The sequence below is a fragment of the Prionailurus bengalensis genome, chromosome F2 (genome assembly GCF_016509475.1).
Source record: "Prionailurus bengalensis isolate Pbe53 chromosome F2, Fcat_Pben_1.1_paternal_pri, whole genome shotgun sequence".
Classification (NCBI taxonomy): Eukaryota; Metazoa; Chordata; class Mammalia; order Carnivora; family Felidae; genus Prionailurus; species Prionailurus bengalensis.
The window spans coordinates 16,254,290-16,272,129 of NC_057353.1; the positions used below are offsets into that span (position 1 = coordinate 16,254,290).

Consider the following 17,840-nt stretch of genomic DNA (forward strand, 5'->3'; position numbering starts at 1 on the left):
ATATTACATATTTAAAATATATTAATACAAAATAAATTTTAAGAGCTGAAATACACTCAGCAACTTCTGCCAACTCTACCTTCACTCTCATCTCCCTTTCTCTATCCCTACTTCTTCCTTCCATCTCAGGCGAGAGCACCTCTACACCTGGACTCTTGCAGTGGGCTGCTGACTAGTTTTTCTGATACATCTCTTGGCCTCCAGTCCACTCTTCACACAGAAGCAATAGCAAACAACTCAGCATCTGCTCAAAATCCTCCAATGGTTCTCCACACACTTGGAATAAAGTCCAGCACCCAGCTCTGATTTCTTTTTTTTTTTTTTTCAATATATGAAGTTTATTGTCAAATTGGTTTCCATACAACATCCAGTGCTCATCCCAAAAGGTGCCCTCCTCAATACCCATCACCCACCCTCCCCTCCCTCCCACCCCCCATCAACCCTCAGTTTGTTCTCAGTTTTCAAGAGTCTCTTATGCTTTGGCTCTCTCCCACTCTAACCTCTTTTTTTTTTTTCCCCTTCCCCTCCCCCATGGGTTCCTGTTAAGTTTCTCAGCATCCACATAAGAGTGAAAACATATGGTATCTGTCTTTCTCTGTATGGCTTATTTCACTTAGCATCACACTCTCGAGTTCCATCCATGTTGCTACAAAGGGCCATATTTCATTCTTTCTCATTGCCACGTAGTACTCCATTGTGTATATAAACCACAATTTCTTTATCCATTCATCAGTTGATGGACATTTAGGCTCTTTCCATAATTTGGCTATTGTTGAGAGTGCTGCTATAAACATTGGGGTACAAGTGCCCCTATTCATCAGTACTCCAGTATCCCTTGGGTAAATTCCTAGCAGTGCTATTGCTGGGTCATAGGGTAGGTCTATTTTTAATTTTCTGAGGAAACTCCACACTGTTTTCCAGAGTGGCTGCACCAATTTGCATTCCCACCAACAGTGCAAGAGGGTTCCCATTTCTCCACATCCTCTCCAGCATCTATAGTCTCCTGATTTGTTCATTTCGGCCACTCTGACTGGCGTGAGGTGGTATCTGAGTGTGGTTTTGATTTGTATTTCCCTGATGAGGAGCGACGTTGAGCATCTTTTCATGTGCCTGTTGGCCATCTGGATGTCTTCTTTAGAGAAGTGTCTATTCATGTTTTCTGCCCATTTCTTCACTGGGTTATTTGTTTTTCGGGTGTGGAGTTTGGTGAGCTCTTTATAGGTTTTGGATACTAGCCCTTTGTCTGATATGTCATTTACAAATATCTTTTCCCATTACGTTGGTTGCCTTTTAGTTTTGTTGGTTGTTTCCTTTGCTGTGCAGAAGCTTTTTATCTTCATAAGGTCCCAGTAGTTCATTTTTGCTTTTAATTCCCTTGCCTTTGGGGATGTGTCAAGTAAGAAATTGCTGAGGCTGAGGTCAGAGAGGTCTTTTCCTGCTTTCTCCTCTAGGGTTTTGATGGTTTCCTGTCTCACATTCAGGTCCTTTATCCATTTTGAGTTTATTTTTGTGAATGGTGTGAGAAAGTGGTCTAGTTTCATTCTTCTGCATGTTGCTGTCCAGTTCTCCCAGCACCATTTGTTAAAGAGGCTGTCTTTTTTCCATTGGATGTTCTTTCCTGCTTTGTCAAAGATGAGTTGGCCATACGTTTGTGGGTCTAGTTCTGGGGTTTCTATTCTACTCCATTGGTCTATGTGTCTGTTTTTGTGCCACAAGCTCTGATTTCTAAAGACCTCCGTGATCTGCCTACCTCTCGGTCCTTGTGTCCTCTGACCTACCCTCACCACCACGACCCAGCCACACTGGATTCCTTGCTGTTCCTCAACTGCACCACAGACAGATGCAGCCTTTATACTTGTTCTCTCGTCCAGGATCACTGCATCACTGTTCTCTTCTTATCTCTCAGGTTCTAGATGAAATGTCATCTCTCCAGAGAGGCATTCCAAGACTACCAAATCAAAAGTCACCTGAAAGCCACCTTCTCCCATAGCCCTACTTTCCTGCTCTATATGACACTTAGCTGGTATATGGCTATCTTTGTTTGTTCGTTCTAAAATGGAAGTTCCACAAGAGCAGCAACTGTGTCTGATTTTCCATGGTACCCCTGACCCCTAAAACAGTAGCTTTTAGATTCTAAATAAATTAGTGAATTTATTAAGTTGATGAATAAACTCATGCATACCAGAATTGATATAAAGACAGATTTCAAAATCTAGAAAATAAAACTGATCAAACCACCTATTGGAAAGACCTTTCTAACTTATCTACAAGACATGTCTAGAAGTCATAAAAGATGGATCAAAATGAGTTCAACAGACATGACAAAGGGCAAATTTCCTGCTACTATACCCAAAAATGGAAGGAACAAAAAAGTGCCTTACAAATCAACTAGAAAGTGATGAATAATAGTGTGGAAAACAGGTAGGACATAAACATATTATTCACAGGAAAAGAAATAATAAGCCCATAAACACAAGATGCTCGACTTCATTAACAAAAGTAATAAACATTAAAGCAATGAGATATTTCTACAAATCAGATTAATGATCTTCTTCCCTCACAAAATTCTGGCATGAGATTTACAACTCCTGAACACATGCCTAGAAATCTCAAGGAAAAATAATCTTTTTACCACTATCATTATAAAGAAATTTACTTTTATTTATAGCCCTTACTTGGATTTAGTTTGCAAAATAATTCCCCAAATCATTGTTACTACCTCCTTATAATGCTTATCATGTAAGAGAAAAATGTCAATTAAACTCTTAACACAATTTCAGGTATCCTTACAAAAACAAAAAAGCTTCAAACAAAGATAAATTTCTAATTTCTAATTTCTAACACTGATTGTCTCCAGGGAGTCTGAGGGACAGAGATAGGAAGACTTTTCAATGTTTATCTGTTGAATTCTTTCTCTTTTTTGAGAGAGAGACAGAGACAGCTGAGTAGGGGAAGGGCAGAGAGAGAGGGAGACAGAGAAACCCAAGCAGGCTCTGCGCTGACAGTACAGAGCCCAACGTGAGGCTAGAACCCACAAAACTGTGAGATTATGACCTGAGCTAAAACCAAGAATTGGATGCTTAACTGACTGAGATACCTAGACTCCCCTGTTGAATTCTGTAACATGTGCAGTTATTATATATTCACAAAATAAAATTAAAAGTAAAAAGTAAAATAAAAATCTACTACAAAGAAAGCTATAAAGAAAAGCTTGATCTAAAATCCCAAGGGACTAAATCATACAGAATACACTCATAGCAGCATCATGCTTAAAGTGTCTTCTACCAACAGAGTACTATCCGAAGGAAGCCTACTGCAGTGTAAATTAAAACAGTTTCAGGGTAAACTATTTATTCTGGAGCAAACAGCCACTGTAATCACTTGGTGTGAAAAGGCACCTCTCATACTTGCTGTCGATCCTCCCCTAAGACATTTAGCTTATTAGATTACAGGCCTCCCCTTAATACCACCATATTAGAGGAAAACCTAGTAGAGAGCATATGTGTGGAAATAAATATTTCTATCAGCCAGGACATATTAATGAAACTATAGATATCACTATGTAATGCTTGTCATGGCCATCACCTATTAACCTGCTAGTGTCCAATAACAACTTGGATAAACAGGTTGTTAAAACGAATTGTAACTTGTTACCTCTAACAGCCCTCTTTAGGAAAGTGACTGGCCTTACTATTTTCTTTAATATAGGATGACTCTTTACTAAAACAGCCACTAATTAGGAATGTAAAATCTCACTACAAGGACTGAGAAAGACTAATATCAGTGCTCTGTTAAAATAATGTAAGTCAAAAACTAGTTAGTTAACAGGATCTAAATTATATCTATGACATACTAAATTTCTTTTAAGGTAATCCCTTTAGACTTATTTATAGAGGCATTAATTTAGAAATAAGAGTGATAAGGTCTATATTAATCATAAAAACCTGGCAAAAGAATAGAATTTTAAATATGTTAAATTCCTTGGTGAAGTACAAATAATTCAAATTATTCTATTCATTACTAACTTAAGTTTTATCCAAAAATAGTTTAAATGCTACATTAAACCACACATAACTCTTATAAAATAAATTCAAATAAGACAATTTTAAAGGATGGACCTTAAAATATATCTATTTGAACCCATCAACAAATATATCCTCAGGGATAATTCATTCATTTATCTCCTCACAGACCAAGATTAAAAATATTATTAAAAATATTATTAAATTCTCTCACTAAGCAATTAAGGTAGAATAAAGTAACACATTTTTGAAAAATACACTGTAAATTATGAAGAACAATAAAAATTTGATTTGCATGTTAGAATGAGTTATTTTAAACCATAGTTATGAGTGCTTTATACACCAACACTGCAGCACAGACATAACACATACTTTTTAAGGATTACCATTTTAAAGTCATCTGCTAGTAAAATTCTATTTTTAATAAAAATAATAAAACAAAGTTAATCCAAACCCTGTGTCACTGACAGTCATAAAACACTCTGAGCTATCATCCACATTTCCACCTCACCTCACCAGTGAATGGAAATAACTGAGAAGCTTCTACTCGTGACTTTTCTAATTTAGCCATCCTGGGAACAGCTTGTAAAGCAAACCAGTATAGGTCAAAACATGGGCGAGGCTGAGCTAATCAGAAACTGACAGCCACAGCATAAACAAGTTAAATTTTAAGGTTCCAGAGTATCCACTGCCATGCTAACAGGACTTCTGAGTGCCCGGTTAGACACTCGCTCATCTTAAATCAGGATGAATCTCTCTTCCACCAAAGATCTGACTTATGAAGTGAATGTCAAAAGGTGTAAAAATTGTTCCAATATTAGTTAATACATAATTTTTAAAGACAGACCTTTTAAAAAACAGAGCAAAGATATTTTTATCTGTTTTTATCCTGTTTAAGTTTTCCACTAAAATGATCTACTATGCAAAAGTATGTTTATTTCCCTTACATGGAAAAAGTAATAATATATTAACTAACACTTGCTGGACTCCTACTGTGGGTGAGGAACTGTTACAGGTGCTTTCATACAAAATCTCAATCCATACAAGACCTTCACAAGGTAGGTTTTGTTGGCTCCGTTTTGTGGATTTGTAAACCACTGGTCAAAGGGCTTAATCAACAGTAGCACTAAATACGTTTTTTGGTAACATTACCAAACAACAGCACCAGACTACAAAAGATGCAAGTCCAGTCAAAGTTTTAAAAGCAGTTTTCTCTGATGTAGTAAAATGAGCTTTTTAAGGGCATATTCATCTTACACGTGCTGGAGAAACATGCTGGTGTTTGATTGTCTTATCTGCATCGATCTACTGAATAATTAGTATCCTTCCCATTCTTCTGGCCTATGCAAACATTATATTTTTCAAAAAATAACACAAACTTAAAATGTTAACATTCTTTTTGTTTAAAAACTTAATTTTTTGCTGGTTAGAAAAAAAGTAAAAAGTCTTTGAAAACATCCACAACTCAATTCACGTGTTATTAGTACTAACTTGACCTTCATTCAATAACTTGGTAAGCTAATCCTTTAAAAACAATGAGTAAACAGCTGTCAGTGCAACAAAATTAATTCTTAACTTACAAAACACAAGGATTTTAAAAATTTGAGTACACTGTTGTTTTTTTTTAAGAGATAATTTTTTAAAAGAGATTTCTTCAATCATATTCACTAAGACTACTTCACGTAAGGGACAGTTAGTTATGCTTAAAACATGCTTAAATGCGAAAAATTATGTATCAAGGATTAAAACCCTGGTTGGAAAAGAAATTTAACTTTATGGAAGCTTTGTGTTACTTAGCAAATAATGATTGGCCTTATAAATCTTAAGTGAATATTCTTCAATTTAATACAGGAAAAAAAAGCTGCATGATGGAAGAAAGATACAATCATTTTTAGACAAGTATAGAAAAAATAATTTCACATAGTGTCATCTTAAATATTTCCTACTTTAGTTTGAGACTTTTGTCTAGATGGAAGCATTTCTGAATCCTGATCCTCAGAATTCAAGTTCAAAAACAACAGACACATAATAAATCTTACATTTTTTCCAACATATTATAAGTTAGGTACACATCTTAGTAGCAGTAACACTTTAACAGAGAACACGAGAGGTTATTATTTAGTTTTTAAAAAGTTCCTAACTGTTCAGAAATTCTCAACAACTATACATTAAACGTTAGTATTAGGAAATTCTTATCTCCAAAAGTATTTAAAATATGTATACCAAAACTATAAATTGTTTAATAATTATTTAATCTTAAAAGGTATATTTCTATAACTATAAAAACTTCTTTAAGGGGATGATACTGAGGGAAGCTACTTCAATACCGAGGAATGATACCATAAAAGGCCCTTAAAAGGAGGAATAAGGTGGGGGGAAGAATAAAAATTACACGCTTAACCACAATTAAGCTTTTCAGCTGACAGGTAAAACTCATAGCTCCTTTAATCAGAAAAATAAAAACTGAAGCAAAAGAAATTCATAGTAATTCTATTCCAATCAAATATATAAACTAATGATGAACGTCACAATCCTAAAAATAAAGATGGCCTACCTTAGAGGCGATCCACTTGATAAGAACCACAGCCAGACACCAGATCAATGTAATTCCCATTGGATCAACCAAAAGCCCACTGCATAATCTCCCTCCTCTTCCAGCAGGCAATGAGTAAGGAAGACTTATTACGAGTTTGATAATAACCAGCTGTCCGGAGGCAGAAGAGAGGGGACACTGACTGCCTTGAACCTCAAGCAGCTGCCTTCAAACAACGATCACCTGACTCCTCTGAGAAGGCGCTGCCAGCCAGCCTTCCTACCCAGCGCATGCTTAATGCCACAACCCCAGGGTTGGGGGAGAGCAGAAGTAATGTTGGAAGAGGAAAGGAAAAACCTTAGTGAGAGCTGAACTAAAAGTCTCACAAAATGTAGACAGAAGAGGTCTCGGGCTAGCCCCAATGACTTCTACATCTGAATACTAAACAGAGTGCTTTGACACAACTTCCCAAAAATGTTTAGCCATACAAAAAATTTCCTAATTTCTTTCACATAGACAAGCTTCACAAGTATAATGTCCTGGCATTTAAAAATATTAATGCATTTTATTCTTTCTTTTCAACTTTTAACACTGAATTTGTTTGACTTTTTATTTCCTTTAGGGCTAGGATTACTTTATGAATGTTGGAGTCTTTCATAAATATTGCTGGCCCTATTTAACATTATAATTCACTCATTTAGCATTTATTGACAAAGGCCAGTCTAACAGCGCATTTTCAGACAATTAAAAGTATATTATTTCTACGTCCTAAATGCCATCTTGCTTAGAATTACAATATTTTTCACTACATGTCGCCTTTTCTTGACTGGTGAGTGAACTCTCTATTAGCCAAGTGTGCCTATATTCATCCACCTTCATGACCTCATAGCAGCCAGCAGGTTGCAGGTAGTACTGCTGAGAAAGTCTTTCCTGAAACTTTCATCCAAGTATACTGCAAATACTTACTACGCTGCTCCTATGCACCAGGACCTGTGCTAGATGCCAGGGGCATCATCACCCAGTGAAAACAGAAATGGCTCCCGCCCTTGAGAAGCTTACAGTTTCGTCAGAGTCTCTTGTAACCAAAGTCTACAAAAATAAGTGCAAAATTGCACATGTAACAAGTGTCCACAATGAAGTGGAGGTAAGAACTGCCAACACAGCCTGGATCTGACCTAATTGAGAGGTGAGGGTCTTCTTCCCACAGTTCCTGAAATGTCCCTGAGCTGAAATGAAGGGGCAAGAACATGAAGAGGACAGGAAGAGTGATCTGTGTAGACACCATAACACATGATGGCCAAGGAACTGATGAAACAAAGCACAGTAAGAAGAGATGGCAAGAACAGGGGCGGCTAGAACCCAGGGCGAGCCAAAGCGGAGGCCATGTGAAGGTGTTTGGTCTTCATCCTGAAAGCTACCCTAAAGAGCTTCAGCAGGTATTGGTCAAGGACAGCTCTGTGGGGGAGAGCTGGCCAGGCAGTTAAGAGGCCACTGCAGAGGTCCAGGCGAGAGGACATGAGCTTAGGCTGGGTGGTAGAGATGAAGAGAGGGGGATGGACGGAGAAATACTGAGGACGTGACAGGACTGCCAGACTGAAGTCTGTGACAAGACAGAGGCATCTGCATGTCAACACCACACAAAGGATGGTTCTAAAATATTTGAAATAGCCCAAATGGGTCAAATACTAATGCTATTTTCATGATCCAATCCTCAGTACGAAGAGTTTATTTAAAAGAAAAGTTAATTCTAGACCTGTCAAAATGAAGCATAAATTAAATTAGCAGATCTAAATCAAAATTTTCCTAAATTGAAACCGTTTATAACACATGGTCATAAATTTCTCACTCTACCTTATACATTATGTATATCTCTTCTTGCTACTGAACTAACAAGCTGTAATGCAATCCTTGAACAAATGGAGAAGACTTTTTTTGTCAGGAACCTAAGCGTGACATGAGATTGTCAGGGTCTTTCATTACTCTCTGCATTCTAGTAGGGTTCCAGTAACCAAACCGAAAGGATGCCCAGGGGTAGGACAGAGCAGCAGAACGCGTATTCACTGGAGTCTCAGGAGAAATGCTGGTGGCCGTGGGTAAGGGGCCATGGAGCCTGCACCGTGGCTACCACAGACTTGAGGTCATTATCTGCCACTCTAGCCCATGTTGCACACTCTAAATTAGCCCATCACCGTGATGCTCAGGCCAGGAGTACATTTCATTTTCATACTTCCTTTCCAATCAGCTACTTAAAGAGTCAAATTTTGAGAAGCAAATACAAGATTGCTGTTTTCAGTACAGTACTTAAATATTTTTATGTCTTTTTGGTTAACGGTGAGCTCAAGGATCTGCATTTTCATTTAGTCTACAAAGGAAGGCTCGAACAGGAAAAAAAGGCAAGAATCAGAATTGAGACACAGAAAAAAAAAAAAAAAGACAGTAAGAAAGGCAGTCCTAACAGTTCTCTCATTTAAGTGAATTTCTTTCAAGAGTTTATTTCCACCATCTCAAAACTCTACTAGTCTTAGAGACAAGAATCTGGGTTTATTTCGCATCTTTACTCCCAAGAGCTGAGTGAGCCAGGGCAAGTCACCACTTCGCAGGCCATTCTACTCCTCACCTTCACAGGACTTACAAGAGTGTCACACAAGAATACTTCGCTTATAGCAGCTCTCAGTAAATTTTTGCCAAATCAGAATTAGGTATTTAAGACCCAAGAAGGATACTGACCTAATCACTCCAGCTTCAACCCAACAAAAGACTTAACTGAAGTCACATGGATCTATGAGGGCAACTTGCACTGTGCTTGTCTAGGGCCTCGGAGAGCTAGGGTCTTGGCTTTCATTGTTCACACTAGTGAATAGGTTGGCTCCCTAAAGTGGTTTTCCCAGCACCCTCTTCTTAAATTTCTACTGTATGTCTAACAGTAAAATACAGAGATAATCAGGACACAAGCCTCCCAAATTAGAACATTCTCTATTTGAATAGAAACAGTATTGAATTTATGCCTAAAAAAACCCATAGATCCTTCATTGCTAATGATACATGTACATCATTCAAATCTTACAAAAATCTTAGGCAATGTAATTTTTTTCTTATACCCTTAACACTCTTAATGGCATGGACCTAACAGGTTTAAATTTTTTTCTTTTTGTGAGATATGAGATATTTACTACTAATTTATAAGTCACAAGACTTCTTTTAATAATAAAAAATTCAATAAGATGAAATAAAAGCAAAAGCTGCTATCAAATTAGTATGAATATTCCTTTACATTATGTGTATTTCATAGAAAATTCTCCTAAATATTAATCTTTCCAGATTGAATCATGTAAATTATTCCATAAAGAAAAAGCTACCTCTTTTACACTAATGACACATGTATCCTTTTACATGAACTTTTCTCACCCCAAAGCGTTAGTGAAACATGGAAGGATAACAACAACAAAAAAATCAGACTATACTAGAAAAATTAAGGCACAGGATACAACTAAGCTTTCAAAAACAGAATTTGATACTTTAAGAACAAAGTATAATTTTTTTTTTAACTTTCTGGGGCTAATATCTGAAAAATCAAAGTATTAAAGGCAGACTGTTTTATAATAGTTTAAAACTGTGATCAATAGAAAGAAAAGACATTGACTTTGATCATTGTGTTTTAGAGAAGTAATCCAAGTGCAAATTTTATCCCTGGGGCTCTCTGCCACCCACAGGACACCTGTCAATCTTGGCAATAGCCTTTAGCTATCCATATAGAGACTCAGCATGTCCTTCCCTTAACCAAATTAGGCTACCCTCATCTGCATTGACATCAGCGTCTATAATTTTGGATTCTCATGGACAGAAATAGCCTATCCCAGAGTTCTTTATACAAATGTTGTGTCTGTGGAAAACTATAACGAAACTTATAATAGAAAAATATAAACACTATAGTCAAAACCTTCCAATTGTGCTTTTATCATTTTGAATTCCAGCCAATTTTCATAGCAAATAATGTGTCAAAGCAGGTTTTTTGTTCAAATCCACATATCAGGGCTTATTATTCTTCAAATGGTATGAATTTCAAGAGATATGAAAGTGACAAAAAATGAAGCTTCAATAACAAAAATATTTTAAAACTATGGTAACATGGGAATTTTACCAGTAAATTAAGACCTTTGTATCATATTGATTTACAGCTCCGAATTAAGTTTTTTGTTACATAGTATCTCAGTAGTTGACGACAATGGGCATGTGATTAGTCCTAGAGTATGGAGGAAGCAGTAAAAGCACCTTGACATTTTACAAAACATTCAAGTCTTCTGTTACAGACAAGTGTCTTATGATACTAAAAGAACTGAGATTTGCATATTGAACCATTGTTCATGATATATTAAAAATTATGGAAAAGTAGAAGTGGTTGCAATTTTTAGAAGGAAAAAACAGTAGTGCAGATCTATAGAGTACGAACTTAGAAAAAGAACATCAACGTGCATGCTGTAAGTGTAAGACTACTGGTATATTATTAGACCAGGAGAATGTCACAAACAGGGGACACCTTAATTTCAGCAAAGCTGCACATGAAGTCTCTGGTGGCAATCTTAAAAAAAAAAACAGAGCAATGTGAGCCCCACACTACATTTAGGCAGACTCCTAGCTGACTAAAACATACCCAGAGATTAAGTACTTGATATCAAACTGGTGGAAGAATTCTAGAGGTAACTAACAGAACTCTGCTTTTGACCTCGTCTAGTTCCACAGTTCATTTATTGGGGTGGAGATCAGACAAATGCATATCAAATCTGCATATAAATGCAAAGGATAAAACAGCATGCTTAATTACAAATAACAAAAAAAGTCAGAATGTTTAATCTCTAAATAAGAGACAGTAATTAAAGGCAATCTTAGGAGACATTGAAAGTCAAATAAGTATCCAGATAGAGGATGTTCCCTTATTCTCAATACAGACCACTTTTATGAGACTGAGTTCAGTCTGAATATCACACTGGAAGATGCATACATCTATGGCATTTTATTTTTTATTTATTTTTAAAAAATGTTTATTTTTTTGAGAGTGTGTGTGTGTGAGTGAGTGAGTGGGAGAGGGGCAGAAAGAGAGGGGACAAGGGACCTGAAGCAGGCTCTGTGCTGACATCAGAGAGTCCGATGTGGGGCTTGGATTCACAAACTGTGAGATCATGACCTGAGCCAAAGTCAGACACTTAACCGACTGAACCACTGAGGCACCCCTTATATCTTATTTTTAATTTTTTTTTTAATTTTAGGGAGAGTATGCACATGTGTACAAGGCAGGGAAGGGGCCGAGGGAAAAGTAGAGAGAGAATCTTTTTTTAAAAAAATGTTTTTAATGTTTATTTTTTAGACAGATAGAGACAGAGCATGAACGGGGGACAGAGAGAGAGAGAGAGGGAGACACAGAATCCGAAGCAGGCTCAATGCTCTGAGCTGTCAGCACAGAGCCCGATGTGGGGCTTGAACTCACAGAGCGTAAGACCATGATCAGAGCCGAAGTCAGCTGCTTAACCGACTGAGTCACCCAGGCGCCAGAAAGTAGAGAGAATCTTAAGCAGGTTCCATGCTCAGTGAAGAGGCTGACACAGGGCTCAATCCTATGATCCTAAGATCATGACCTGAGCCCAAATCAAGAGTCAAATGGTCAACCAACTGAGCTACCCAGGTATACCCCATACATGGCATTTTGAAATGCAGATAAGAATAATATACATAAGGGATAACAGTATTATGAACGGAGATGCTTTTGGCAAAGAAATAAAGAGGGGCAGAATTGGTGTTAAACAGCTATAAGGTAAAATAATCTAAGCAGTTTGGTTTTTTTTTTGGTGAAATTACAGAAGGTAGAAATAAGACTAACATGCAGTAAGTTTGTGGAAAACAGAATTTGATTCAATATTACTATCTAAGAACTTTCTACAACTTGAGCCATGTAAATTGAGAAGAGCTGCCTCAAACAAGCCTCTGTCAAGGAGGTTATGAGACAGGCTAGGACAAATGATCTTCATGCTCTCTGCCAATTCCAAGATTCCATAATACTATAATTGAATCAGACACTGGAGTTCAGGGAAGCTGAAGTGCTTGAAATTTGTAGGTTGAGTACCAAAGAGGGAAAGTGTGAAGAAAATAGGCTCTAAAATTCTGAAAGTGAATCTTCTTGACTCCTTGGCTAAATATTAAGCTAGTTATGTACAGTATGAGATTCCATGAGGCCAGGAGAATAACCAAGGGAAGAACTACTAAAGGAGACATAAGTTGCAACCAACCACTGTAAAGAGCTCTCACAGATTATCTGGGACATTCCACAGAGACCCCAGAAATGCCCTACCTTAGGAGAAGGGCAAACTAGTCCATCAATGCAGAAAATTTTATTGAACAACACCGTTCTAGACCCACACCAACAAAACTCATAATATGCCGAAAAGGATCAGGCTGATCAGCAAGTAACAAAATTGTCTGCCAGATCAAAATTCAACACTCTTTTAAGAATGACAAATAAAATTACAAATTAGGTGAATAAACAGGAAAAGGTAACCCAACCCAAGGGGTAAAAAGTCATAAAAACAAACCTAGAAATGATCAAGATGATGGAATTAGTAGAAAATAATTTCTAAAATGTTATTATATATAATATTTTCAAAGATTTAAAGGAAAACATGCAAACAATGAAAAAAATAAATTCAAACTTAAAAAAATGGACTATTTGTAGCTGATAAATATAGTATCTAAATTAAAAGATTCACAGTTGGGCTTAACAGCTGAATAAAGAGAGTAGAAAAAGAGAGCAGTGTAAATTACCTAAACATTTCCCAAATTTGATGAGAACTACCAATCCAAATATCAAAGAAGGTCAATGAACTTCAAATAGGAAAAACACAAAACCACACCAAGATATGACAACAAAATTGCTGAAAATCAGTTGATACCAAAACCAAAAACATTATAAGAAAAAGACACCACAGATGAAATCCCTCATAAGACACAAGAGTCTTTAAGAAAACATTAGAAAATCAAATTCAACAATATATAAAAAGGAAATGCATTATGACTAAGGGTAAATTATCCCAAGAATCCAAAATTGGCTTAATGTTTGAAAAAACAATTAAATGTAATTCAACATATTAAAAGAAAAAATCATACAATCACTTCAATTGACAAAGAAAAAGCATTTAACAAAACTCAATACCCATTTATGATAGACACTCCTACTAATAATATAATAAATGAAAAATTTCTTCACCTTATGAAGATCTATGAAAAATCTACAACTATTTTCATACTGAGCAACAAAAAACAATGCTTTTTCCCAAACATCATGAACAAGGCAAGGATGTCTGTTCTACCACTTCAACATAGTATTATAAGTTATAGCTAATGCATTAAGACAAGAAAAAGAAACATAAGGCATACAAATTGGAAAGGAGAAGAAAATCTGTCTTTATTTGCAGGACAATCAGTTTGCCTATATAGAAATCCTAAAAACTCTACAAAAAAAACCCTATTAGAACTAAAATTTACCAAAGTCACAAGACATAAGACCAATATACAAAAATCGCTGTATTTCTATATACTAATGAAAAATGTTTGCAACATGGAATTTAAAAAATATTATTTCCAGGGCACCTGGGTGGCTCAGTCAATTAGGTGTCTGACTCTCGATTTCAGCTCAGGTCATGATCTCATGGTCATGGGATTGAGCCCTGGGTCCGACTCTGTGCTTGGTGTGGAGCCTGCTGGGAATTCTCTCTCTCCCTCTGCCATTCTCCTGCTCATGCTCACTCACTCTCTCTCTCTCACAAAACACACAAACAAATACATATTATTTCCAATAGCATCCACAAACATGAAATACGTAGGGACAAATTTAATAGAATGCGTGCAACAAGATCTATACAATGTAAACTATTTAAAACATTTTTGAGAGAAATTAAAGAAGAGCTACATAAATGGAGAAATATACCATATGTTGTTGTGGGACTGAATTGTGTTCCTTCAAGAGACATGTCAAAGTTCTAACTCTGGATACCTGTGAATGTGACCTTATTTGGAAACAGGTTCTCCGCAGATGTAATTAAGATGAGGGCATACTGGGTTAGAATGAGTTCCGAGTCCAATATAACTGGTGATCTTATAAGGAGAGAGAAATTTGGACACAGACATACAACTACACAGGGAGAAGGCCATATAAAGACGGAGGCAGAGACTGAAATAATGCATCTACAAGCCAAGGAATACCAAGGATTGCCAGCAACCACCAGAGGAGGCATGGAAAGATTGTTCCCCTGGGGACTTCAAAGAGAGCATGGCCCTGCTGACATCTTAATTTGTGATGTCTAGCTTCTAGAACTATGAGAGAATAAATCTCTGTTGTTGTAAGCCACCCAGATGTGATGTTTTGTTTGGGCAGCATACCTAGTAAACTAATAAACATGGATTGAAAGGCTCAATATTGTTAAGACATCAATTTTCCCAGTTAATCTATCAATTCAAGGCAATCCCAATTAAAATTTCAGCATGCTATTTTTTTTCCTTTTTTTTTTGGAGAGGGGGGAGAATATGACAAGCTCATTCTAAACTTATAAGGAAATACAAAGGACCTAAAATAGCCAAAAGTTTTTTTGGAAAAACGAAAACAAAACACGGAAGGACTTATACTACCTGATCTCAAGACTCCTTTCAAAGCTACAGTTATCCAGATAGTGGTTATTACGCAGACAGACAAAATCAATAGAACTGAACAGAGTTCAGAAACAGACCAACACTTTTGTGGCCAACTGATGTTCAACAAAGGTGCCAAAGTAACTTAAAGGAAAATGTAGTCTTTCCAACAAAAAATGGCATTGGAGAAAGCATATAAACATACAAGAATAAAAGAACCTCAACATGCAATCTCTCACTATGTAAAAAATCAACACAGATCACACATTTAAACATAAAGGCTAAACATTTCTAAGAAAAAGTATGAGAATATACTCATCATCTTGGGTTAAGTAAAAATTTCTATATATAAAAACAGTAATCATAAAAGAAAATTTATGTTAATTGGACTTTATTATAACTAAAAACTTCTGCTCTTTGAAAGACAGTGCTCAAATATGAAAAAGCAAACCACCACATTTTTTATCATAATCTGCTTATATTTTTCATGGCCCCTAATAATAATTCAAATATTCTAAAAACAATATTTTATTCCTTTGTCAAAAGAGCATTTTCTCATTATATCTGTGTAAATATTTTTTAATTTATATCCAAGTTAGTTAGCATATAGTGTAACAATAATTTCAGGAGTAGATTCCTTAATGCCTCTTACCCATTTAGCCCATCCCCCCTCCCACAATCCCTCCAGCAACCCTTTGTTCTCTATACTTAAGAGTCTCTTACGTTTTGTCCCCCCCCCCCCCGTTTTTATATCATTTTTGCTTCCCTTCCCTTATGTTCATCTATTTTTTATCTTAAATTCCTCATTGAGTGAAGTCATATGATATTTGTCTTTCTCTAATTTCGCTTAGCATAATACCCTCTAATTCCATCCACGTAGTTGCAAATGGCAAGATTTCATTCTTTTTGATTGTCAAGTATCTTTTTTTTTTAATGTTTATTTATTGTGAGAGAGCATACGCATGAGCAGAGAGGGGGCAGAGAGAGAGGGAGAGAGAGAATCCCAAGCAGGATCCACACTCAGTGTGGAGTCCAATGTGGGGTTTGATCTCACGACCATGAGATTATGGCCTGAACCAAAATCAAGAGTTGGACACTTAACCAAGTGACCCACCCAGGCACCCTGTAAACCACTAGGTTCTGTTAAATTGTTACACATACCTTAAGTTTTTGTTCATTAATTTATATCCACCTAATTACATAAAGCAAATTTGGAGGGGGAACAACATAAATTTGACCTATATCTGACAAAGAACTTGTATCTGGAATATATTATATAGATATTAAAAATTCATAGCTTTAGAAGACAACCCAATTAAAAGTATAGGCTAAAGATTTCAACAGATAAGTCACAATAGGAGATAAATAACTTATATGCACATGAAAAGATGCTGAACATATTTAATAAAGAAATGAGAACTGAAACCACAAGATACCACTACACACCCACAAGAACGGCTAAAATTAAAAAGACCGACAATACCTAATGATGGCATGGATGTGCAGCAATTCGAACTCCACAAATCCAATATATGTCCAAAAAAATGACCTGAACATGAATGTTCACAGCGGCTTCATTCATAATAGTCGAAATTGGTAATGATGCAAGTATCTGTCAACTGATAATGGGTAAATGAACTGTGATACATCCATACGATGGGTTACTTACTTACTACTAAGTAACAAAATGAAAACTGATTCATGCATGCAGTAAAAGGGATAAATCTCAAAAACACTGATAGTGAAAGGAATCGGGAAAAAAAGTGCATTCTAGAAAAGGCAAAACTAATCAACAGGGATTGTCTACAGCAGGGGCTGGGGGGAACTGATGCAAAGAGGCACAAAGGAATTTTTGGGGGTGATTGCAAAGTACAGTATCTCGTTTGGAGTATTAGTTGCATGGGTGTATGCATTTGTTAAAACTCATCAAACTGAGTAGAAATTGTACTTCAGCTTGAATTTCAAAAAGAGGAGCAAAATCTACTCCCTCCCACTCACAAAAGAAGTTTAATACAGGTAAAGTATAAAGTTGGGAGTGGTGAAGAGGCTGAGACCAGAAAGGTAATAAAAGACTTTGGTCAATGGTATTAAGGAATCTGAATCGTACACAAAGGATAAAGGAGGAGCACTGAAAGATTTCACATAGGAGAGTGATGAATAAATTATATTCTGGAAAAATACTTTGGGTCCCAGTGTGTGGAACGGATTAGCACAGTGGACTTCAGTCTTCCAGAGATCTGTAAGAAGGCTTTTAATCCAGGCCTTAAACCAGAATGAGATGATGCCCTAGATTAGGACAGGGGGATAGTCATGGGAATGGAGAAAGATGATCAGATTCAAGAGACTGATTAGCTTTAATCTTTCGGTGAAGGGTTAAGCGGTCCAGGGACAACTAAATGGGAATATACCTTCTGTAGCTGGGCTTGTGGGTCTCAAGGCCTTGAAGGAGAGGTGGGCTGGAGAAAGGGATTTGGGGTAATCATCTACTAATCAAGACCATATAGTAGGATTACCAAATGAGATAAAATGGTTAAAACCAAAATCTAAAGGCTCACAAGCAGGAGAGGACTGGGAGGGCAAAAGGCCAAATCTCACAAATGGTAAAATTCAAATTAAAT

General features: G+C 36.5%; 1 protein-coding gene across 3 annotated transcripts in view; it reads right to left on the reverse strand.

The window, feature by feature from the left end:
• The window catches only part of PDE7A (phosphodiesterase 7A), a 127,369-nt gene that overhangs the window by 65,010 nt on the left and 44,519 nt on the right, over window positions 1–17,840 (reverse strand). The window contains exon 1 of one of the 3 annotated variants that reach the window (XM_043601161.1): window positions 6,577–6,779. The exons of the other annotated variants lie outside the window; for them this stretch is intronic. Coding sequence (XP_043457096.1) covers window positions 6,577–6,636 — 60 coding nt within the window. The 5' untranslated portion in view covers window positions 6,637–6,779. Of the gene's footprint in view, window positions 1–6,576; window positions 6,780–17,840 lie in introns of those variants that run through there. 3 annotated transcript variants of the gene reach the window in all.